Below are 22,417 nucleotides of genomic sequence, written 5' to 3'. Positions count from 1 at the left end.
ATATATATATATATATATATATATATATATATATATGTGTATATATTCAATATGTGTTTAAAATTTATATAGCAAGCATAGTGGAAGCGTGCCTTGTTAAATGTTCTCTAATGTTCTAAAGTTTAATTATTGTACTGATATTCATAAGTTGTGTGCGCAAGTACATGTGATAACATATCGGTGACCAAAATATTACACAATCTATGAAAAATTGTATAAAAAAATGTTTGCAAGCTTTTTTTCATATTATCTGATGTAACATGAATGATTAATGAGCTTTTAGAAAGGTGCCTATATCTTGAGTGAGTTATTTTGTACACAAGGATAGCGGTGTCATTAAAAACAAGGTTTTATTTCTTATGGCATGTATATTCACATAAGATATACATCATCTTTCAGTTCACACATTAGATAATAATTACAATGTTACCATGTTATGTAACAATATGGTACGCTTAAAACGATCCCTAAGAGTGTACCAATTTGAATAAAATTTTGGACTGAAGGATTAGCAAATTTCTGCTATGCTTGCAATATATACCTATCCTCATTCTTATACTATGTTCAATGTATAAACAACCAAAATGTACGTGTGTATCCTGTACATGCGATTCTTCCTGTCAATCAAAAATTATAAATCAAAAATTATAATATTTTTTTAATTTAGAGTAACCTCATTGAGTTGGAGCCTATAATAAATTTATTTTATTTTCCTTTCATCGGTACAAGCTGCACATATGCAAGTAAACATTTCCAATTGTTACGTCTTAGCATAATATCGTATGGATATATTTGTACACGTTGATTGTTGGTGCACATTGGACATAGTCCAAGGCAGCAAACATAATAAAGTTGATAGTGACGAGGTTAGCGATGAGACTAGAACGCGTGAAGCACAGTAGTGCGACTAGCAAAGAAACAAGGATTCTCCCAGCAATGGTCTATTGTGGCACTAATTCGTTAAATTGTGCTTTTATAGAAAGAGTTTGTATGTTACTTTGTTGAGATCACTAATTTCTTAATTACTCTAGTAGTCTAGTCTCCTAAATTGTGCTTACCATTAACATTTTTCTACAAAGTATGTTTCCCATTTTATTTGGTTAATAGCCTCATCTCTATTTTAATTCATTGTGTCTGCAGCCTTCGCTTAAACGGTTACACTTGATGCAACAACGTACACGTATTTAACCATTTACAACCTTTAATAGAAACAAAATACAACAAACTAAAATAGAAAGAGACATATTAGAATTTTATTTGATGAATGTAGGTAAAGAACAAGGCGTCATTGCATCTTGTACAACTAGAAATTTTAGTAGGACTACAACTTCCTAATATTGAAATTACATTCGTATAAACGTGTTAATATGACGAAGTATAATTTATCACATGTTTTTGTATTTTATATAATGTTCTATACTATTCATGCTATCAACTTGTTCAAATTGATGGTTGGAACAGACTAGCAATGCATATAGAAAAAAGATATATATATATATATATATATATATAAATGTATATACGTATCTCTTCTTCCATACTTTCTAATTTTGACAAAGTATAGACTAGTATTCGGTCAATGTAGATGGCATTTCTGGCAAAGGATTTTCCAAGCCATGGTTAATGCCATATGGTCTTAAGTGATATATTAAATATTCAAGGACGTACATCATATTCGGCGAAACATAATGAAACGATATCGCACTATCGGAACAGCAATCGAATCCATCTTTGGTGTCATAATAGATGTATTTCCAGTACCAAAAATTTTTATCCACATGATTAGGTATTAAATGATGCTCTGGCACAAATGGAAAGAACCTTCCACGGCCATGCGAGTCTCTAGTATCCATCGCGCGAACGCCAATTTTTTCTAGACACTTTCCCATTTCGACATCCTCCGCACCACCGTTATCAGCACGACACTTGGTTTTGTCGGGAAGACCTTCCGTTACGAATTTACGAAGACCTTCTTTGCTAACTACGTATCCAGCACCTCCGCTCATATATCCTTGCTTTACAAAAGGTTTGAATCTGCATCCAAAATACAATGGCATACTTGGGTTGTAAGATGATAGCATGTAACGGAGATTTTCAACCACAACGTACCTGGAATTGTCGATTACATAATGCGATTAACCAAAATATCCACTATGAAATATGTTATTCTCTCTCTAATATTAAAATATTAATCACAATTGTGATATATAGATATAATTTATGATACGAAATATTTTTATTGAACAAAAGTAAATGAAATTTTACTTACGTGTCATCGTCAGCCTTCATGAACCAATCTACTTGATCTTTGTACTTTTCATAAGCATATTTAAATGCTTCTTTGGTTTTAGCCCACAGATTATCTCTGCCTTCTTTTACTGGTAGCACTACAGTGGGTAAACTTACATCTGGAAATAATGAAAAAATAATGAAATATTATATAAATATATTATCATTTCATTTTATATAGCAACTGTTTTTTTTTATTTTTTATAATCTTGTAAGAAAGAAACTATAAAATCATACAACCCCTTCACCTCAAATTAGACTTTTATATATTTCATTTACTTACACTTGTTGCATGAAAATGATACAATATAATATGTTACAGATATGAATTATTGTTATACAATGATACATATTGAAATAAACAAAAAAAAAAAAAAAAGGAAAGAAAAAAGATGAAGTAAAAGATAATGATTAAACAAAAATACCACTTCGAATGTTTCATTACGTACCTTCCGCAGAACTCATAAATAAAAGAATATTACAGCGTTTTCCCCATGTGGCTTTAACATGCCGAGCCTTACTTTGATGATTTTTTGGTCCAGTCATAATCCAACAAAGGACACGAACTTTTTTTGCTAATACTTGTGCTACCTTATCTTCTCCTTTATGAAAATCTTCATTTTCATTGTGAAATTTTACTTCTATCTCAGGCCCAACCTAATGTAATATTCAAAATATATATGCGCGCGCGTGCGCGTATCATGTATTGAGATTTTTTTATAGATAAATAATATATTTCAATATTCTTATAGAATAATAATATATTTCAATGGAAGAAAAATAATGAAAGTATTTCAAAGTAATACCTCTGGTTCAAGTTCTGAATAATGATGCGGGTCTCTTATCAGAGATGAACTTCCAGGAATTCGTGTAAATATATGAGATATTTCTCCAGCAGAAGAAAAAAGAAGACATGCTGTTAAAAAGCCAATGACTGTGCCAGCTGACAGAGTTATAACAAAGCGGCGTCCACTTCGTCCACCTAAACATGCCATTTTTTCATTGTTCATTTGATACATTACATAAATTATTACAATTATTAATTAATACCGGATATAGAATAATTCCCATGGAATACTTAAATACGGTTTAGTGATAATAACATAATTACCATCAAAACTTGGAAATCGTTGCTGAACCATGATATTAAATAAAAGAGTTGATTATCTTAATAAAGAGACAAGCATTATATATATTCTGCACCGCATTTGATAATATTTATTGTTTCTCCTTGTACAGTTGATTGCTTATGTATAGAAAATCATTATATTTTGCTTGTTTACAATTGTCTGAAATATTTGGTAAGCAACACATACGATCACTGATTATTCAAATACTCGTTTAAGTCATTAAATTATCACGAAATAAATAAATTAAATATTAAACTTGTGCTGACGAAATGCTTGAAATGCTCGACGGTATAATAAGATAAGTAAAAATATTAGTCAAGTAATAGTGAGCTTGTTCGCCTTATCTTATCTATTTATAACGAATTAATTTTTCTACATCATTTCGCGCGTTTTTTTGGCTTTCTTCAGCATTTATCTTGTCGCGTCTTCATTTAAATTTTATTTTTAAGATAGTATTACATTTTTAAATAATCTTATATACTAATATTAATTTATATATTTGAACAAGATTATAGAATTCCGATTCTCCTCGTATTTATTCACGAATGAAAATAATCAAATATCAATAGCGGGGGGAAGTAATGAAATATTTTATTTATAAAATATATGGTTACTCTAAACTTATTAGCTTCGAAAAATTTTAAATACTCCAAAATGCTCAATAAATACAATAGTTTATGTTTCAATAGACTACATATTTGCTAATAAAATATGTAACCTATAGTAGATCTATTGTAGATTACTTGCATGCAATATATTAGATCTTAACGAAAAATAGAAATCAAATTTTTTACCGTACTCTTTCGTTCGTAAATATATTAGCATAAATTTGTCTTTTATTTTTTTATATTATTAAAATAGTATAAACTATATTATCTTTCTTTTTAATAGATAGTACACGTGGATAGCTTTTTATTTGCACAAAATAATGTGATAGTTGTCATGAATAGAGTTCTTAGCAGTAAGAACAACAAAAGCAAAACTAAAACGATCCGATGAAAGATACAATTATGCTTATTCTAGCACACCATTCCAATGCTCAACTACGTGAAATATTACTAAGTACTGATAAGAGTGAAATGTAACCTTTCATATATAAATAATATTGTATATGTGCATTGTTAATATGTACATACAATCCCTCTTATGCAATGTAATGTTCCTCATATGCCTGTATTCACATACAAACAATATAAATTATACTATTCGTGCATCTTTAACACAAGGTCATGCATGGTTAGCTGAATGCATTTGCAAGGAGCAAATGTAAACTAAAGGGAAATATGACTCATAGATGATTTTGCAATATGTACCAGAAACATATTTCTATATCTACATGTAAATTTATATAGATTATTCTTACTAATTAAATTTTATCACTTTCTTAGATAGAAACAATGAAAATATATCAAAGATTTGTTCGTTAATTCAAGTATAGTTATCCCTATTATTTTCAGATTACAGACTACGCATAAATAACGTTTATCGCAAATATATTAAACAATGTGAATATTCAAATTTGTGTGCAAGGCAATGTATAGATATAATTCAAATATACATACCATATTAAAATGTTTACATGTTATATTAATCAATCGGTCCATAGCGATTTCATCGATGGTCGTTTAATTTCATTCACTCAGGTACACGAATTGATTTCGTATTTATAAAAATAGACATGTTTTAGTATATTTTTAATGACAGATTAAGAGTTCACCGTAATCGTTTAAATGTTTACCTTGCTGCATGGTCCTTGATGCGACGTGACAGTAATAGTGAAATTAATACTGCATTCGTATGCATTTTATGCACTTTACTGCTTCCGATTGTTGTATACATTTTAAGTTTATATTCGTATTTAAATTGTTCTATATTGACTACGTAATAGAAAATATAATCCAACTGTGTATCATGATTTTGATTGACGAAGAAAAATGACTATAAGAAAATGAGCGAAACAAGAGAAGACCACTCTTTGCTTGTCGTCGCAAGCATTCACCGGCAACTATTAAATCTATATCGAACATTGACAGCGAACATTGAAGAGAAATGAGCGAAAGAACCGTAGAGGGCTCTCTTATCTCGTTAAATAACTATAATTTCTCTTTTTTCTTACGTGGCAAAAATATGCCATATAATATATTTATCATATTATTTACTTATATTATACTATACTTTTCTTTCTAACATGAATTAAGAGGGATATTTTAATCTTGGGGAAGTATTAGAAACTCAATGACAGACATTCATGATATTCTATTGAATATTGACGATTTACCGCGGAATATCGAACCAATCAGCATTCGTCGTTTATTGGTCCTTTACTTAACATGTAGGTAAGTCAATGACAGTATACAAATTTTTTTTATCGTATCTTATAATTAAAACAATAAACAATGTATGTTTTGTATTTACATCCATTAAATAACTTATTGTTTTCCGAAAATTTCCTAGCAAAAGAGGGTGCTACAAAAAATGAAGTTAAGCTCTAATTGGTGTATCATTGGCACATCATCTGTCATTGATATTGTTAATGGTTGTTTTGGACAGTCGATTCTCTATAAATGACAAGAGTCAATGATTAAGAAACGCTAACAATCAGTGAAAATGAAACTAATGCCAAAATATTTGGATGAATTGAAAATCGTTAATTATCTTTCAAATACAGTAATTCGTTAACCTTGCATTATTTCATGTGGGCTTTCCGTGCGAGAACAAATTTTTGGATTAAATTATTCTCTGTACTTTTCTCTAATAGATAAATGTTCAACTTGCACCATTAGGTTATATATATATATATATATATATATATATATATAAATGTAAAATGTATATTTTTGGAAAAAGTTTAAGTTTATTTATGCTAGTACTAGGTGAGAATTTTAATTATTTAAATAGAATGCAAATAATATAGTGATCGATAAAAATCAACTGTTAATATTATTATTATTATTGTTATTGATATTATATAGCTTCGATAATAAGTGTATTAGGGCAGACTGACGAATGTGCCGTAGAAACAAAATCCGAGGATAATCTCTCTGATGAGGATGCAGAAAAAATGTATATAACTAAAGATAATGATGTAAGCGATCAAAAAGTTTTAGAACTGATGACAAATATGTCATTAAAAAATAGTTCTCTACATAAAACAAATAGCCTAAATTGTTTAACTGGTAAAATTTATGGATCGGTGGAAGTAAGATGGCCTACCACAATTACTTATTTCTTATATATACATTTTGAATCCTATGTAATCTTATGTAATATTATTTGTAGTTAGTCAATGCGACAAGACTTATGGAATTGCTAATCTTAGAGCCTGGACCGTCGAATCGAACTAGGAATGATCAAAATGGTAGACAACAACCAGGAACATGCGTGCTAGTTTTGTTTTATGCCAGATGGTGTGTTTTTAGTAGTCAAGCAGCACCACACTTCAATGCATTGGCAAGATTATTTCCTCATATTAAATGCGTAGCTATAGATGCGATAAGACATCAAAGGTATTTCATTAATAGACCACAATTAGAAATCTATTTGAATTTACAATATTTATCTTCTAAATTGTTGCTTTTTTTCATTTGTAGCTTCAATGCACAATACGGCATAGTAGGAGTACCAACATTGATGCTAGTACATAACGGGAAACCCATAGCTAAGTTTAATGGCACCGTTTACAAATTGGAGTTATTTGCAAGACTTATTATGCATTTTACCGTATTTTATCCGATTAGTTTTTTGTTGGTTACATCCGCAGATTTCAGTGGTCCAGTACCTAGCACGCCTTCCAACGAAACTGATTATTGTTTAGTACTATCTTGGATTTTCATTGCTGCATGCGCTTTATATTTTACATCTAAAAGCAGATGGTGGCAACAGTTCATTGAATTAGTTCAAAATACATGGCGAGAAAGTAACGCGCAGCACGAGCACGTTGATTAGGTTTCTTTTATTTTTTTATTTCTTATTTATTTATAAAGCAATATGTTCATCCAACTAAGAAAGTTTGACTTAAAATAATAGTATTGTCGTCTTATTTGATAAGTAAAAATATATGTTTGTTCTTTGAAAACTAATAATATGTATATCGATTATTTTACTTTCACTGTAGTATGTTCATAATTTCCTTCAAGTAAAAAGTATACATATTTCGTGTCAATTTTATATACATATGTAATAGTTATCTGTATTCATTTCCTATGGTATGTGAAAAATCAGGTCTGCGAATGTTTTATCACCCATTTTTTGTCAATTAAACGCGTCTAAATAATAATGAAAATCGCTTCCAAACGTCAAATCTAACGCTAATGAAAATTAATCAAAAAAAAAGTTACATCAAGTTTTAACCAACACGAACTTGACTTCGAAGATTACGCATTTGATTCACGTTGTATCCATAATGGCCGACTTCGTGATTCACTTATCATTTCCCTAACTTCATGATTGTTGTGTACGGCATTTGTTTGCGCTGAAGTTCGTCTCTAATGGTTTGTTATTATCGTTAATGCCGGTTGAAAGTGGTGATTCTTTTTAGAAAACAGAATAAATACAAATAAGTGGACTTTTTACAAGAAACTTGACATATCAGGTCAGGCAAAATGACTTTGTTCGGTGTTTTTATAAATTTAGATCGTGTAAATTTTTTATCGTTCGACGTCAGGTTAGCTCCTTTGTAAAAAAGTCTGTATAAACATTTAGACTAATTTAAGAGACATTATTCCAATACTAATTCATCATTAGATAAGTAATTAGTTAAATTATCTAAACAACAGTTTACATATCATACATACGTACATACATGTATATATATAGATATATATATATATATTTGTATGTATAATTTGTGTGTATGTGTATATATATATATGTATATCTATATATATGTAAGGGAGACAAAAAATTAAAAAACAATGGGATCATTGAATCTAATTTGCCCAATGTGCTGTGGTGAAACATTTAACGATCCGCAGTCATTGAAGTACCACTTGCTCAGCATGACGGACAATTTGTATTGTCCTGGATGTTCGCAGCGTTCAGATTCGGTAACGGCCTTGATACAGCACTTGGATAGATGCGGTCAAGATTTAGATTCAAAGACGTTTCAAGATAACGAAGAAAACAACAAGCAGAAAACTTGTAAAGAAACAGTCACAACTTCCGAGGTTTTAATGGTATAATTTGTTTAGTTTTTCTCTACGTACTTATGTATTATGATATATAAAATATGATTGATACTTATTTTGAATAACTTTACTTTAGGATACACATATCGAGCAGATTAATCAAACTTTTCTAACAACTGTAAATAATAATGATATTATGATAGTAGGAGAATCTGAAACTATACAAGTTGACGAAAACGGTGTGTAAGAATTTTCTTTATTTACATTTATTTGATTCCATTGAATGTTATTTCTGACATAAATATCAGGAGACATTAAAGTAATAGAAAATACTGGTATGGAGAAATCAGAAGTAGATCATAGTTCGTTGGACTTGAAAATGAGTGAAAAATTAAATGATGTCATCAAAGAAAGAGATGATAAATCTTCAATTTCAAATACATTGGTATCTCCGTCAACCTCTGGCACAGAAGATATATCAGGCGATAAGAATATAATAACCATTTTATCCAGTAGTTCTGAACTTTTGGATGGAGGTGCTAGTGCCTTGATAAATATGGACCATATAAATGATGTTGGGGAACTTGATGAAAGTGGATTACTTCGTGTTAAACAGGAGCTCTGTGAGGTAAAAGTAGAAGAGGTATAACACGTTTTTATCTTTCATATTTTTGCACGTGCATGCAATAGAATTGAAGCCAATATCGTCTAAAAGAATATAACTCTTTTTCATTTATTTGGTTGGAAACAAATTTTTGATAAAATGATAATGATCAATTATGTATCTATTAATTTCAGAATTTATATGCACCATAAAAATGGATATTTCATTAAAAAAGTATCTTTCAGATAAAAGCAAAATATTATATAATTGCATATAAATTAATTAAAAATATTTTGGTTAGTAGTTTCAAAGAATATTATCTTATTCCATAGCTAGAACCAGAAGCAGTTTATAGCTGTACAACTTGCGACATGAGCTTCAATTCCGTTTTGGAACATATTAAACAGTTTCATGATGGACAAGAAGTGCTGCTTGAAATGGCAGAACAGTTGGACGATTTATCATCTGTACCCACAACTTCTGTTCTCCCAGAGGAAACTGATAATACCACTAATACACAATCTCAAACTATGAATACGCTTTATACCGAAGAATGTGTAGATAGTGAAGGAAAATTATATACTAGAAAAGTTGTTCAAGTAGAAAGATTTTGGGATAGAAATTCAATGGAAGTTCCACCAGTGCAATCCGTTAAGGCACCAATGATTGAGAAATTTTTTTCAAATGTAGAAGGCGTTAAGGTACGGATAATTCTCTTGAATATTAAGAACCATCAAACAATACCTGTCACGAGAGTAGTTAGCTTATATTTTGTGTATCAAGGTAAGAGAGAAGAGGATAGCTCCTACATCGGTGAAAATGTACAGATGCAATCAAGGCCTGGAACAATTGAATAAATTAGCAAGTTTACGAGAGCACGCGTGTCTTCGAGGAAATAATCGTTGCGACACTTGCGATCAAACTTTCGCAACGTCAAAAGCGTTACAACTTCATTCCAAGGTACACGAGGGTGAATCTGATTCTAATCAACGAGTGTTTGTATGCCCTACGTGTGGTACTGAATTTTGTTCTCACAAAAGCTTACGATTGCATTCTCGTATGCACGCACCGGTGAGAGCACGACATGTCGATGCACCGGAAGGAACTCTCGATGCGACGTTTACTTGTCCTGAATGTGGTAATCTCGACTTTTGTTTATATTTATATTCAATAACAAATAGTTTACTTACAATTAGTTTGTAATACTTTAATCAAATAATATTGATCTAAATTTTACTTTTGTAGGTAAAACTTTATCAGAATCATATAAAGAAGCGCATATGTCGTTGCATACAGGTGAATCCGTAACTTGTACAGTTTGTAATAGAAAGTTTGACTCTGCTGATAGTTTAGCGATGCATGCTGCGGTCCACACCGAATTGAGTCAGTCACATTCTCCAACTCCTCCTACAAGCGAAGTCAATGAATCGACTGAAAATCAGAAACCTTATCAGTGCCAACACTGCGGTCGAAGATTTACCAGACCGCACGAGAAGGTAAAACACGAGCGTATTCATACCGGAGAGAAGCCTCATGTTTGCGAAGTATGTATACCTCGTTTCTCTCTCTCTTTTTTTTTTTTTTTTTCTTTTTTTCTTTTTCTTTTATTTGAATAGCGTACTATAAAGAAAACATCATTATTCTTTGTTAGGTTTGTGGAAAAACTTTTCGTGTTTCATACTGTTTGACGTTACATATGAGGACACATACAGGAGTAAGACCATATGGCTGTCAACATTGCGGCAAAAGGTTTAAAGCTTCTTCTGTGTATAATCATCATTTACTTACTCACGGAGAGGAGCGTGCTTATACATGTCCTTATTGTCCAAAAACTTTTAAAACTAGAGTACAGTTAGCCGGTCATAAAAATAGTCATACCAAGCCATTTCGTTGTACGGAATGTTCGAGACCTTTCGCATCTTTGTATGCAGCAAGGGCGCACATTCAAACACATAAGAAAGACAATAATTTAAAATTTAGTTGTTACATCTGTGGAGCGTCTTACGGTAGAGCGTTTGCTTTAAAAGATCATTTGAAACAACATGGCCAAGATACGTTGATTCCTCCGGAGCCTGCACGAGAGGAAGAAGTACGCGAAGGTGGGAATTTCTTGTTTTCAGAAGTGGATATAGAAGACAAATTAATTATACCATCTTCAATAACTGTCGTACAATCTTCTGGGCCAGAAGATACGGATTAAAATTGTAATATCTAGTCGGTAAATTGTTATAACTTGTAGTTTACTGTTTCGCGTTTGTTTGTTAGTTTGGGAACGAAAATGATTGGATTTCTCTTAATTACATAATATTTAAATTTGTCTTTATTATTTTTACGAAAACGTTACAATGTAATATAATTTATTACTCTGACTTGTGATAGTAATGTAATTTAATGATGTAAACATCATTTAAACTTTTACTTTGCTACAGACGCAAGTAAAAAAAGATTTTAAAAATATTTTTAAAAATTATCGTCTTTGATTACACGAAACTAGAATCTCGATGTAGGTTATTTTTGTATCTCAATTAAAATCTATGGCTTATCGAGTTTAATGGAAATTTTAAATTTGGGGAATGTGTGTGAATGTCGCATTACATCTTATTAGAATAATCGCATTACATCTTATTAGAATAATCTTCTTGTCATCTTTCCTTGGAAAAAAAAAAATGTTTCTTATATTTAAAGATTTATTCGGTCTTCCTCATCGTTTACTTCCCTGAATGAACTTATTTAGACAATAACATATATATCATTTCTATCTTTTCTGTAGATACAAATATATCGAGTAATGTATTTACATTATATATTTCGACTCTTCTAATTCTTAGCTATGGCCTTGTAATAGATAAAAACATAGGTGAAAGCATTCTGTAAGGAACATCTAATTTTATATTTGAAGTGGAAATTTGTTATTATTATTTTATAGAATGCAATAATTCTGTGTACAGTGCTGGCAATGGATATATTTTCTCTACCAATCAAATATTGTCTTAACAATTTTACTAACAAGGCTATTTATTTGGAAAGCAAGTTGAAGAAGCAATGTGTGTGCATGTTGAAAAAAAACAGAAGAATAATCCTAATTACTAACTGGATTTTTCATTTTACGCGAAATATTTGTTATTTAAATTGTTAAAAATGCGTTTTTAGTAAAAAATATCAAAACAAAATTGTTCGATAGTTCCTTTTTACGACGGTATATTTCGTTCCGTGTACATCATAAAAAATAGTAATTTTTTAACTTTCATATTTAAGACGTTTATTTTGAAAGAAGCCTAAGTCCATTTTAGTATTTTGTTGTTGTTGAACGTAATAACATCTACAACAGTCATAAACAAAAATTTCGCGGAAAAAATAAAAAATAGACTTAGGTCACTATCAAAATAAACGATTTATTTGATGTATTGAAATATAAGCAATAATTACTAAGAGATTAATCTGAGACGGACTGATTAGGATGATTAAGATACAATCTAAGCGAGTACAAATCAAATTTTGCTGGTTATCTTAGAAGAATATTTATTTAATATGTTCAAATGAATGAAGGAAAGGGATTATTGAAAACAAATGTGAACGTGTAGAAAAACAAAAATAAAAAATAAGAAATCATGCTGTTGTAAATAATTGTGTTAAATAAAGTCAATGTACAATCGCGATTTCTTTGATAGTGTTTAATAAGTGTAAAAAGACAAGAATAATGTTTGTGCAAAGATATATGTATATAGAATAAGTAATCAAAAGTTTCTGAGTTTATTGTTAGAGTCTATACTCTAATAATATATATATATATATATATATATATATATAATATTAGAGATCATGTATTTCACGATGAAGTTTTCATTATACTAACGAATTAATGAACATTTAAACAGTAATAAATTGCGTTTAATATTTGGAAGAAGTTGAATAACAAATCATATAATCACAAGGGTCATCATTTTATTGATTGAGAGATAGTTTTAGTATTTCTCTTCACTGATTTAACTAACGCTTGCAATTCTAGTTTCAATTTTTTATTATTTTCAGACATCTTTTCTTCCTTTACCTAAAATATTGACAAAATTAGAAAAACATGTAAATTATCCGAAATAGGAAAATCTTGAATACTTACATCGACAGGAGTATGTTCGACTCTTCTTTTTAATTTCTCTTGAATTAAGGTTTCGGTGCCCTTGGTTTTTCTATAATGAGGATCTGCAGGATCAATGTTGTAATTATGCGATGTAAATAGCGAGGCAAATCTGGGGTCGTTTACGTTTACTTGAAATTGATCCTCCTCGATTTTTTGTACATTCTGTTTTTTCTTCAGTCTTTTGCGCTTAGATTTTGACAAATTCGTATTAGCTTCTATTTTGTTCATGTCGAAATGTTTCTTATTTTCGTTCTCGGTTTCATCCATTAAAAGTAATTCTAATTCATCCACATGTTTCGTTTTTTCGTCTTCCACAGATGAAGAATCAACATCGCCATTTTCTCCAGCTATTTGTTGCTTTTTACATGATAACCGGCTATTTATCGGTTTATTATTTTTCGAAAAATTAACATCGGAATCATCCGAATTCGATATTTTATCGTCGTGTAATTCTATCAATTTTTTTATTTCTTCCTTCCGTGCTTTTTGTTTGGTTTTTCGTTTTGCTAAATATTTCTCGAATGGAGCCAAATTTTTGTTTTTATTTAATTTCTCGTTGAAGTTTAAGTTCTCGTTCTCTGTTTTCTCTTCCGTTCCAATGCCCCATGTAAATTCTAATTCAACGTCTTTGTTTTTTTTTGCTTCTTCATCTTCGTCCAATTGTTTCAACAAGGATTTATATTTTTCGATGGGATCATTAGGTGTATTTAGATCCTCTTGAATTTCTCTTTGGTGCCTATCGTCTTGTTCAATTTCCTTGTCTAAAATGTGAATATATTAATGAGATAATATTATTCTACATTAGATCACTGTATTGTACATCGATTTACCTGTATCATCATCGCTAGTTCCATTCGCTAAATAAGCTTGCAAATCTTTCTCATTTATTTCGTTAATTTTTCCAGAATTAAGTCTATTTGCTAATTCTTCCCTTTCTGGGTTTGTTTCATCCCACGTTAATTGTACTTTTGCTTGTTGCAACGCAGTAGTAATAAATTGACGTGGTTGATATTTAGAAATTTCTGGCAATTCGGTACATACTTCTCGAGGTTCCTAAAATAAAATAAATCTTCATTTATTAAATGCAACAAATATAGTAAGCAATAAATAAAGATAGAGAATTTGAATACCTGATCGAAATTCATGTCATCTGGTATAAATCTCAAATCTAGCCTTGTTGCAGTTGACTCATATTCGATACCATCGCAATCGGTATAAATTTTGTTAGCAGTTTCTGCGGAATCGCATTCTAATACTGCATAATAATACTTTAATCTATTCAATTGATATCTCCTTAATTTTTCCATATGATAATTCGAGCCTTCTTCGTTCTGTAACAATGAAAGAAAAATAAGGACGTTTATTTTTATGTGAAATGTTCATTCATGGTGTCAATAATTAAACTTACATCGTTTTCGCTGTGATCTTCTTCTTTTTTATCATTGACCAGTTCTACCGGTCCTTTTATTTCTTCTTCTTTCATACGTTCTAGGCCAAATTCTGATGGATAAATCTATAATATCGAGAAAAGCTTGATAGTTAGAATAGAGTTGTTAATATGCTGTTATAATGTTAATATATAGAGAGTAGAGTTAATACTTCAATAAAATTTATGCTTTAGTTGAAAAATAATGAATATTACCGTAACAGAATGAATAATACCACCGCTGGGTAAAAATGAATGAAATAGGACCATTAGATCTACGGCACGTATTCTATCCCAGTTCATATTGCAAACGGCTAATTTACGAGTTATTTCGTCGGTCGTTTCTGCATCTTTATCTAATTCACCCCAACCATGTTCTATGTCTTCGCTTTCGTCTAAATGTTAAGATAATATATTTGTATTTGTTTATACACAAAATTTAGATCAAAACTAAGGCGCAATATAGTATTACTTACCACTGTATTCGGAAGTTTCTTCATCAGAAGAACTATCGGTTAGTAAAGTTCCTTCACCCCTCGCATAATTAACAGAAAGATCTTGTAATTTCTCTTTTATTTGATTAGTTAATTTTAAATGTTCATCTTTATCTTTTATATATAACTGTTTATGATTTTCCTTCAAGTCCTCATCCAAATCAATTGTACAAGATGAGCTAGCGGTACATAGATTCTCGTCTCCTTCTTCCTTTGATTTTGTAACAATTGGGTTATTCCGAATAGAAATAGATCCATCCGAATCATTTTTTTCCTTCCGACTCGCATCTTTAGTTTCATCGTGCACTATTCTATTATTATGTTTCGATATTCCCTTTTTTCGATCTTTTTTTGTATTCGTACTAGTCTCGGTATCAGATTCATCTTCGCTACTAGTTTGTTCATAGTATTTTTGAAGATTTTCCATAGAAGTTTGGTTAATAGGTTTACCACGTTTATCGACCGTATATTTGATTGAAAATTTTTTGTCATTAAACATACTTTGAAATCTCTTATCTATTTTAATTTTACGCTCATTTTTTGGAATCCTTTTAAATTTGGGATCCCTTGTAATATGTGCAAAGCGTTTATCAACAATTGGCTCGGCCATGACGATGAAAAATAGTTTGAAAATGTAAACAATTAAATAAGTAAATACTTTCAATTATCCCTCAATTGTTGTAAAGTGTAAATAAAAATTAACCAAGCTTTTGTAATTTAACGAGTAAATAAAATATAACTACCAAACGTACGATTCGCAAAGATCTACTGTTTCATTTCAGGTTATGTTTCAAATAAGAGCTTTACTTTTTATAGCAATGTCATTTCGTTAAATCGGTTGTAATGCATCAAAAAAATATAAATGTATTTTAAGATAGCAGAAATATAATATCGTCAAATTTTCTAAATATGCATATGTACATATTTTTCCACGTGTTTTGATAGATACACTTGTTATATGTTTTGTTAAACGTAATACGCAGATTAAACAAGAAATGTAGATGGCGCTTGTGCTCCCTCATTGATAAGAAAGATCATCACAATACCGACTGAGCACTCGTCAAGTTTATGTACTGCTAGATAGAAGTACAGATATAGTTTAACTGTCCAAATATAATCTTATAATTAGAAGTTTATAATTTTTGTAGTAATACGAAGATATGATTTAATTTGAATAGATGGACGAATTATAAACTCTGCGTAATTTATCTGTAGATAAAATTGTTGGTATCGTATTTTACATTGGCCTTACTTTTAAATGTATAATATCATCGAAGCAAAATATGTTTAAAAAACCTCATTAATTTCTAATCTTGGAATGAAATTTGCTATTTTAAATTACAATATTTTTCGACGAAAGAAATGCGGGCTAAAATAAAAGAAAAATCTGAATATATTCGATCAAATAGGAATTGTATATTACGTATACATACAAATACATATTTTATATATATATATATATATATATGTATATATATCATAGTATATTTAAATTACACGACACACAAATTACAGCATCTTATTAACATTATGAACAAACAATAGGAAATGAAGTAGGAAATGTGCACGAATGTTCGATCCCACTCTTCTCTTTCGTCTTTTTTTTTGTTCGCGTAACATGAGGTATATTTCGTATATTAAAATTAACAGATTCGGTGCGACGAATGATCGTTAAATTCGTCTATGAAAAAGGCAAAAGTAAATATTGCTTAAAATAAATGATGGCTTAGAGCTTGATACCTTGTTGGATGAGGTAAAATAGGCTTAAGTTAGACATATTTTGTTCGATAAGGATTCTTTATAATAAACGAGCGGTTAAGGAGAAATGCGATAGAACAAGATAGATATTATATCTAATTACGTACATACATCGCGACAATTTAAATTACTTGCATTTCTTTGCTATCTTTTTTGAATTGTTTTTCTATCGCAAATATACATAGAATATGGTAGCATATAAAGCGCGCATATGTTCGATTCTTTTGATTACCTTTTCATTCATTCATTCGAGACACGTAATAGGAAGAAATACGCGCTGTATATACACTTATGATACATGACGATGCGACAACGCACTTTCAAATAAACAAATAAAAGGAGATCTGATTTCGTTAAACTTCAATTACAGCGATTTATTTCATTATCTTTTTTTTTACCTTATTATTTTTTTGGGCAAATTAGACAATTTCGACCATTTGCATAATTATCAATGCACATTCGTGAGAATAGTTCATTTTTAGCAGGGTATTAAAATTTTCGAATATATATTTCTTTTTATTTTACGTCCATTGAATTTGATAGAAAATAGGAATGGAAGAGATGGATTAGAATGTTTGTAGTTGAAATGAAACATAAATATGATCTCTATTTGTAATGCGAACTCGTTGAAAATCACGTCCTCTTTGAGGATTTTGTTCAGATTCTTCGAGGTCTTTTCGTCTTATCACAAATGCACGTTTCTCGCTGCTCGTCTTCTAAAATAGGTAGAACAAAGTCTATAAAGATAATTAATAAGTAGAGGAATAGGGATTGCGTGACGGAGGGTTCAAAGTACACGGAGTAGTATCCTCGTAGGGGTACGAGGCGACGCTATACAAATAATATTACATTAACTACAGTGGGGATTAAGTATTTGCAAAGTTTTCTTCTTGTTATCTTCTTACTTCTTTTTATACACGTATACATACACAAGTGCGTAGATTTCATTAGAATAGAGATACGAATCGCGAAACGTTAGGTATCGCTACGTTTCGGAATCGGGAATGAACGTGGGGACGCGCTTAATAAATCTCTAATAATCGTTAAAACCTCCTAAAAGAATTTGTACATGAGGCATCACTGGATATCAGCCACTGGCCGCAGCCGTTTCGCATCGACATGCACGACTCTTTCTTCACCTTTTGCTCGTGTTTCAAAGTTCCGACTTTTTTTCAAAACTTTCCGATTTTCAAAGTTGAGACGTACATATCCTTCTTTTTCTTCATTTTTCAATGTTTCGCAAAGGTGGTAGCACTCGTAGTACATTAGAACGTGAAAAATATTGTAGAAAACGCGATATACGTTTATTGTATTCGTCATAATATTAAACGACAATCGTCGGCAAATAATTACGTCGCGACGAAAGGAAGCTTTGGCTTCTCTTCGAAACCCTTTGCACTTTAGGTCACGTTGTAGTTGTCCCAACCTAGTTTACGATCGTAACAACGCTTTGATTCGGAAAGTAAGATATCCGAGACGAGATATCTATGGCTAAAGCTTTAACGGAGAGGAACGTATCTATTTGCTGCAATATCTGCATCGTTCTTCTCTTTCTCTCTCTCTCTCTCTCTCTCTCCCTCTAGCTCCCTAGCTCCCTCCTTTTCTCTCCCACCCCTCCCTCTCCTCTTTCCTTCTGTGAGAGAGAACACATAACGCTGAGCCGTGACGAAATATTTCCTCGCAACCACCCACACCATCGGCGTACAATCACGAAGGCATACGTTTCGTCATAACCTCCTTAGCCGGTGAACAAACATCGAGGTAAACCACACGTTGGTGGTAGCTTTCTTGATAGCTTCGTTCCAAGAGTCGAAGAAAACGTTCGGCAACCTCCGTTCGCCAACCTCCGTTCGCCAACCTCCGTTAGCCGCCATCTTTTTATTTTCCTCTTTGGCGGCAAGTATATAATAATTATTATCTTTGAATGGTTTGGAACTTTTTCTTTCCGTTTAGTGGTCCAGCCACAGCGAACGCAAGCCGCAAGCAAAAATCTTACCTTCCCGATCTCCCGCAATTATCGATGGAAAATATCGTCGTCAAACATTGCACGCTTCGATAGGAAACTTCTTTTTGCACGCCGTGATAGGTATAACGATATAATAAATACTACGAGAGGGAGAAAGAGGAGACGTTATACGTTCGTAAATAGAGACATGTATACGCGCGTGAGAATCTTTTGGATTAAGTATTCGAGAACGAATATTTTGTCCGGCCTCTTTCGCGAACGTTCTAAGAGTAGTAGTAGTAGTAGTAGTAGTAGTAGTAGTAGTAGTAAGAGTAATACATACATACATACATACATACATACATACAAAACGAAGCGATCGTGCATTCTCTTAAACGCGAAATTTTCTTAATATCAAGCCTTTGAAAATTGAGCTTTTATCGACGTAAAGCGACGAAAGCCCTTTCATTTCTGTCCAAGTTGAATTAGCTTTAATTTATCTACGTAGGTAAGCGGTGCAATCGAAACGACAAAAACAAATTATTTGGAATAAATAAATCGTTTCGTTGAGATACAAAGCGAACTTGTAGCATAGGTTCTCTTTCCAGCCTTTTAGAAAAAGAGGACATTTCGATCATTCAATAGAGTTTATCTTTTTATACCGATCAAGAAGACAATGTCGATCTGATTTTTGCGAGTCAACGCGAAAAGTTGACTCGATTTTAAGGGTGAGAAAACAGATCTAAACGATTCGAAGAGAAATTCTTTCCTAGAATGTTTTTCGCTACGTTGCCTTTACTACCGAGGGCTAGAAAGAGCCCTTGATATATTTTCTTCTTGAATTTTCTTCGTTTGAGTCGGGGTCGGTGTAAATTCACTTGGTGTGCTGCTTCGGTAGATGTCTCTTCATGTGCAAGGCGAGATGATCGCTCCTTGCGAACGATCGCTCGCAGACCGCGCATTTGAATGGTTTCGCACCAGTGTGTTTCCTGTAGTGCCGCGTTAATTCGTCGCTTCTCGCGAATCGCCATTCACATTCCGGCCACTGGCACTGGTATGGTTTTTCTCCTGTAAATATAATCAAACAAAAGCGTCAGATTTTGTTGTTTCCTATCGAAAGGAGAATAAATGGAATTATTCCTATTGGGGTAGCATTATCGTTAGTATACAAAGGGACGGGGGCACCACTCGTTAGAGGAAACAAAGCGTTTGCTCTTTGCTAGGAAATGCTTTTTTTCTTTCTCTTTCTATCTTTCTCCTTGGTGTAAAGTGTGTGTGTGTGCGCGCGCGCGCGTACCCGGTCGAGATGCCGCGGTGACCTTTAACTGTACTCGCATGCTGCAACACGCTCACCTGTATAAGCCTGCGATCCTCGAGCCAGTTGTAGGATGCAGCGGAACGAGAGACAGAGCTACCGCGAACGCGCATACCTACATTCCTTTAACGCTCCAACTTTTCCCGATTAACAAAACTATCCCCTTTTCTATCTTTATCCTTATCGACGCTTTTTGTTTTACAAAAAACAGCTCCCTTCCTCTGACAAATACTTTTTTATTTAAAGTCATTTTGTTTTACTCGACAAACATTTGTAGAATAATGTTTTAAAAGTAATTTAGCTTGATTTATATGTGTATAAGTAGGTATATCGTAAATCTGTTCTAATCCACGCATGTACGCTGTATATACTTATACACGTTTATCGGCGAGTGGTAAGTTCAACGATGCGGATACGGTTTGCTTACCCGTCCGCATTCCAGTTAACATTTGCCAATTAACTTCGCCAAGGCAGCCAGTCGGGGGCCACGACGATTAGGACGACGTGCATTATACATAGGTACTATATACTTGTACGTATATACATAGATGCAAGTTAGTTAGTTATACGCTATCGAATTTCGTAAGATTTTCTTCGTCAAGATGTAATCGCGTCTCCGTGGTGCAGCCTAATGTTCCCGCTAGATACACTTTGAAATAACAATTTCTCACGCAAAGCTTCGCAAGCAACTAATGATACCGATTTACGAATATCATCGATGTTAAGCCATTAAGGTATGTGCACATGTACCAAGATAGTTCACCGTTTGTATTCTCCTCTATTACGCGGATTTTCAAGCTTATTGTTAAATTAACGAACGATCGATGCTGATTTTACATTTAATCTTTCTTTTTATTAATATCAATAATTTATGCAACTTTAACGAAGGAAAACAAATGGAACGAATAAGAATCGACGAACAATTGGGAAACAGCGAAAGTTCGATAAACGTGCGCATTCAGAGAGACAGAATGAAGAAGGTTATTATAGTTGGAAGGACTGAGGAAGAAGAGGACAAGAATCTCTCTCTCTCTCTTTCCCTCTTTCTTTCCCTCTTTCTTTCCCTCTTTCTTTCCTTCTCGATGGTTAAGAGATACACCCACTCATCCCAACTCGTTTCGTCGGCCCGTGCAACGGTCTCTTTTTCTCTCTCTTTCCGTCTCTCTAGGGAAAGGATCCCAACCGGTCCACGATTGGTACACGCATACGCTCCCACACGGTCGACGTGTTACCACCACGAGCCACGTCCATTCACGGGTAGTATACGCGCGTCGTGAGAATCCGTCAGAATATTTTCTTCCATTCGGCAAACTGTGAGAAGAGATTAGAAAGAGAAAGAGATAGAAAAAACGAGTAAGCGAGTTCGCGTATACGCTAAATTGATTGTTTTCATTTAATTTCTTTCGAAACTAATTAACCTAATACATATATTCTTTTTATATTTGTCGATTAAACAATAAATGAAAAAGAACAAAATAAATAAAAACAAAAAAGAGGAAGAAGAAATAGTGGATTAAATGTAGGTTCAGTGAAAACATCCTATCAGAGAATTATTCGCTTGTTCTTTTTTTTTCCTTTTTTCTCCACGGATGACCACGTGACAGGATCGAGTAGCTCGCACGCGAGACTACGGCGTTTTCTTTGATATCTTACCATGACAAAAAACTACGAGGCTCGTGGTGTCATGAATGAATCTCGTAGTAATGCAGAGAGAGAGAGAGAGAGAGAGAGAGAGAGAAAGAAAGAAGGTAGGATCACACTGACAGATTGCCGTTACCGAGAAAAAGGTGTTAAATCATCCGAGCTACGATTGAAATCTAAGAAGCTCTTTTACCGATCGGATTATATCAAGTAATTCGATCGAGTGTCTTCGACATTGTTTTTTGCAATTCTGGATTCCTTCTAGGTATTCGTTTACCCAAAGGAATCAATTATTAATGTGATTGAATATATTTATTTTAGCACCGATTTAATACGTACATGTATGTGTATAATAAATACTATTTTCCATGTAAAATTGTCATTTATTTATTATTAACAAGCCGACGTAGTTGGAAGAATATGATTTATTAATTTTTAAATTAGAGATTTCAGAAGAAGATATCTTAGAGATACGGTACGATTGGATTATTTGAAATAAAAGAGGAATCGATAGATGATGCAGCGGTATCGTCTGTGGAATTTATCGCGGTCGA

General features: G+C 32.3%; 5 protein-coding genes across 12 annotated transcripts in view; 2 read left to right on the top strand and 3 right to left on the bottom strand.

Annotated features, from left to right (window-relative positions):
- Positions 1-331: 331 nt before the first annotated feature.
- On the bottom strand, positions 332-5,442 carry LOC106783926 (glycoprotein-N-acetylgalactosamine 3-beta-galactosyltransferase 1). Its single transcript, XM_014742942.1, has 7 exons — positions 5,158-5,442; positions 4,982-5,057; positions 3,401-3,578; positions 3,096-3,271; positions 2,739-2,946; positions 2,270-2,408; positions 332-2,109 (listed from the first exon to the last, which is right to left on the bottom strand). Exons 3-7 carry the CDS (start codon positions 3,429-3,431, stop codon positions 1,566-1,568), a joined length of 1,098 nt encoding a protein of 365 aa, XP_014598428.1. The 5' UTR covers positions 3,432-3,578; positions 4,982-5,057; positions 5,158-5,442; the 3' UTR covers positions 332-1,565.
- A 525-nt stretch (positions 5,443-5,967) lies between these two features.
- On the top strand, positions 5,968-7,498 carry LOC106783907 (thioredoxin domain-containing protein 15). Of its 2 annotated transcripts, none has more exons than XM_014742902.1 (4): positions 5,968-6,292; positions 6,392-6,504; positions 6,699-6,925; positions 7,010-7,498. In XM_014742902.1, the coding sequence occupies exons 1-4, from the start codon at positions 6,247-6,249 to the stop codon at positions 7,362-7,364; spliced, it is 741 nt and encodes a 246-aa protein (XP_014598388.1). In that variant the 5' UTR covers positions 5,968-6,246; the 3' UTR covers positions 7,365-7,498. The 2 variants fall into 2 exon arrangements, with proteins under 2 accessions (XP_014598388.1, XP_014598386.1); XM_014742900.1 differs by having other exon boundaries at positions 5,969-6,292; positions 6,392-6,618.
- Positions 7,499-7,571: 73 nt separating this feature from the next.
- Positions 7,572-12,803, top strand: LOC106783904 (zinc finger protein 135-like). Of its 6 annotated transcripts, none has more exons than XM_014742898.1 (8): positions 7,572-8,010; positions 8,453-8,593; positions 8,682-8,784; positions 8,854-9,188; positions 9,482-9,850; positions 9,933-10,287; positions 10,395-10,693; positions 10,801-12,803. In XM_014742898.1, the coding sequence occupies exons 2-8, from the start codon at positions 8,591-8,593 to the stop codon at positions 11,347-11,349; spliced, it is 2,013 nt and encodes a 670-aa protein (XP_014598384.1). In that variant the 5' UTR covers positions 7,572-8,010; positions 8,453-8,590; the 3' UTR covers positions 11,350-12,803. The 6 variants fall into 6 exon arrangements, with proteins under 6 accessions (XP_014598384.1, XP_014598382.1, XP_014598379.1 ...); XM_014742896.1 differs by having other exon boundaries at positions 8,393-8,593; XM_014742893.1 differs by lacking the exon at positions 7,572-8,010 and adding an exon at positions 8,064-8,082 and having other exon boundaries at positions 8,311-8,593.
- A 212-nt stretch (positions 12,804-13,015) lies between these two features.
- LOC106783906 (ESF1 homolog) lies at positions 13,016-16,194 on the bottom strand. The gene is made up of 7 exons (XM_014742899.1): positions 15,187-16,194; positions 14,927-15,105; positions 14,693-14,797; positions 14,415-14,615; positions 14,115-14,337; positions 13,264-14,045; positions 13,016-13,197 (listed from the first exon to the last, which is right to left on the bottom strand). The coding sequence occupies exons 1-7, from the start codon at positions 15,812-15,814 to the stop codon at positions 13,087-13,089; spliced, it is 2,229 nt and encodes a 742-aa protein (XP_014598385.1). The 5' UTR covers positions 15,815-16,194; the 3' UTR covers positions 13,016-13,086.
- A 514-nt stretch (positions 16,195-16,708) lies between these two features.
- LOC106783947 (probable WRKY transcription factor protein 1) overlaps positions 16,709-22,417 on the bottom strand; it is a 51,103-nt gene continuing 45,394 nt past the window's right edge. For both annotated transcript variants that reach the window (XM_014742970.1, XM_014742971.1), the window contains exon 4: positions 16,709-19,975. In XM_014742970.1, coding sequence (XP_014598456.1) covers positions 19,782-19,975 — 194 coding nt within the window. In that variant the 3' untranslated portion in view covers positions 16,709-19,781. The remainder of the gene's footprint in view (positions 19,976-22,417) is intronic.

The sequence above is a fragment of the Polistes canadensis genome, unplaced genomic scaffold (genome assembly GCF_001313835.1).
Source record: "Polistes canadensis isolate GaletaPanama2010 unplaced genomic scaffold, ASM131383v1 scaffold_27, whole genome shotgun sequence".
Lineage (NCBI taxonomy): Eukaryota > Metazoa > Arthropoda > Insecta > Hymenoptera > Vespidae > Polistes > Polistes canadensis.
Note: the sequence above shows the minus strand (reverse complement) of the source record. Positions and strands in the feature narration are given on the sequence as shown.

Coding starts and splice junctions, on each gene's coding strand:
- LOC106783926 (XM_014742942.1), bottom strand. CDS start 3,431: ATGGTTCAGCAACGATTTCCAAGTTTTGATG. Junction 2,947..3,095: donor ATTCAGAACTTGAACCAGAG/GTATTACTTTGA, acceptor ATATTACATTAG/GTTGGGCCTGAGATAGAAGT. Junction 2,409..2,738: donor ATTTATGAGTTCTGCGGAAG/GTACGTAATGAA, acceptor CATTATTTCCAG/ATGTAAGTTTACCCACTGTA.
- LOC106783907 (XM_014742900.1), top strand. CDS start 6,247: ATGTATATTTTTGGAAAAAGTTTAAGTTTATTTATGCTAGTACTAG. Junction 6,293..6,391: donor TTTATTTATGCTAGTACTAG/GTGAGAATTTTA, acceptor GATATTATATAG/CTTCGATAATAAGTGTATTA. Junction 6,619..6,698: donor AAATTTATGGATCGGTGGAA/GTAAGATGGCCT, acceptor TATTATTTGTAG/TTAGTCAATGCGACAAGACT.
- LOC106783904 (XM_014742893.1), top strand. CDS start 8,333: ATGGGATCATTGAATCTAATTTGCCCAATGTGCTGTGGTGAAACATTT. Junction 8,594..8,681: donor CAACTTCCGAGGTTTTAATG/GTATAATTTGTT, acceptor ACTTTACTTTAG/GATACACATATCGAGCAGAT. Junction 10,694..10,800: donor AGAAGCCTCATGTTTGCGAA/GTATGTATACCT, acceptor ATTCTTTGTTAG/GTTTGTGGAAAAACTTTTCG.
- LOC106783906 (XM_014742899.1), bottom strand. CDS start 15,814: ATGGCCGAGCCAATTGTTGATAAACGCTTTGCACATATTACAAGGGAT. Junction 15,106..15,186: donor AGAAACTTCCGAATACAGTG/GTAAGTAATACT, acceptor CTTAACATTTAG/ACGAAAGCGAAGACATAGAA. Junction 14,046..14,114: donor AACTAGCGATGATGATACAG/GTAAATCGATGT, acceptor TTCACATTTTAG/ACAAGGAAATTGAACAAGAC.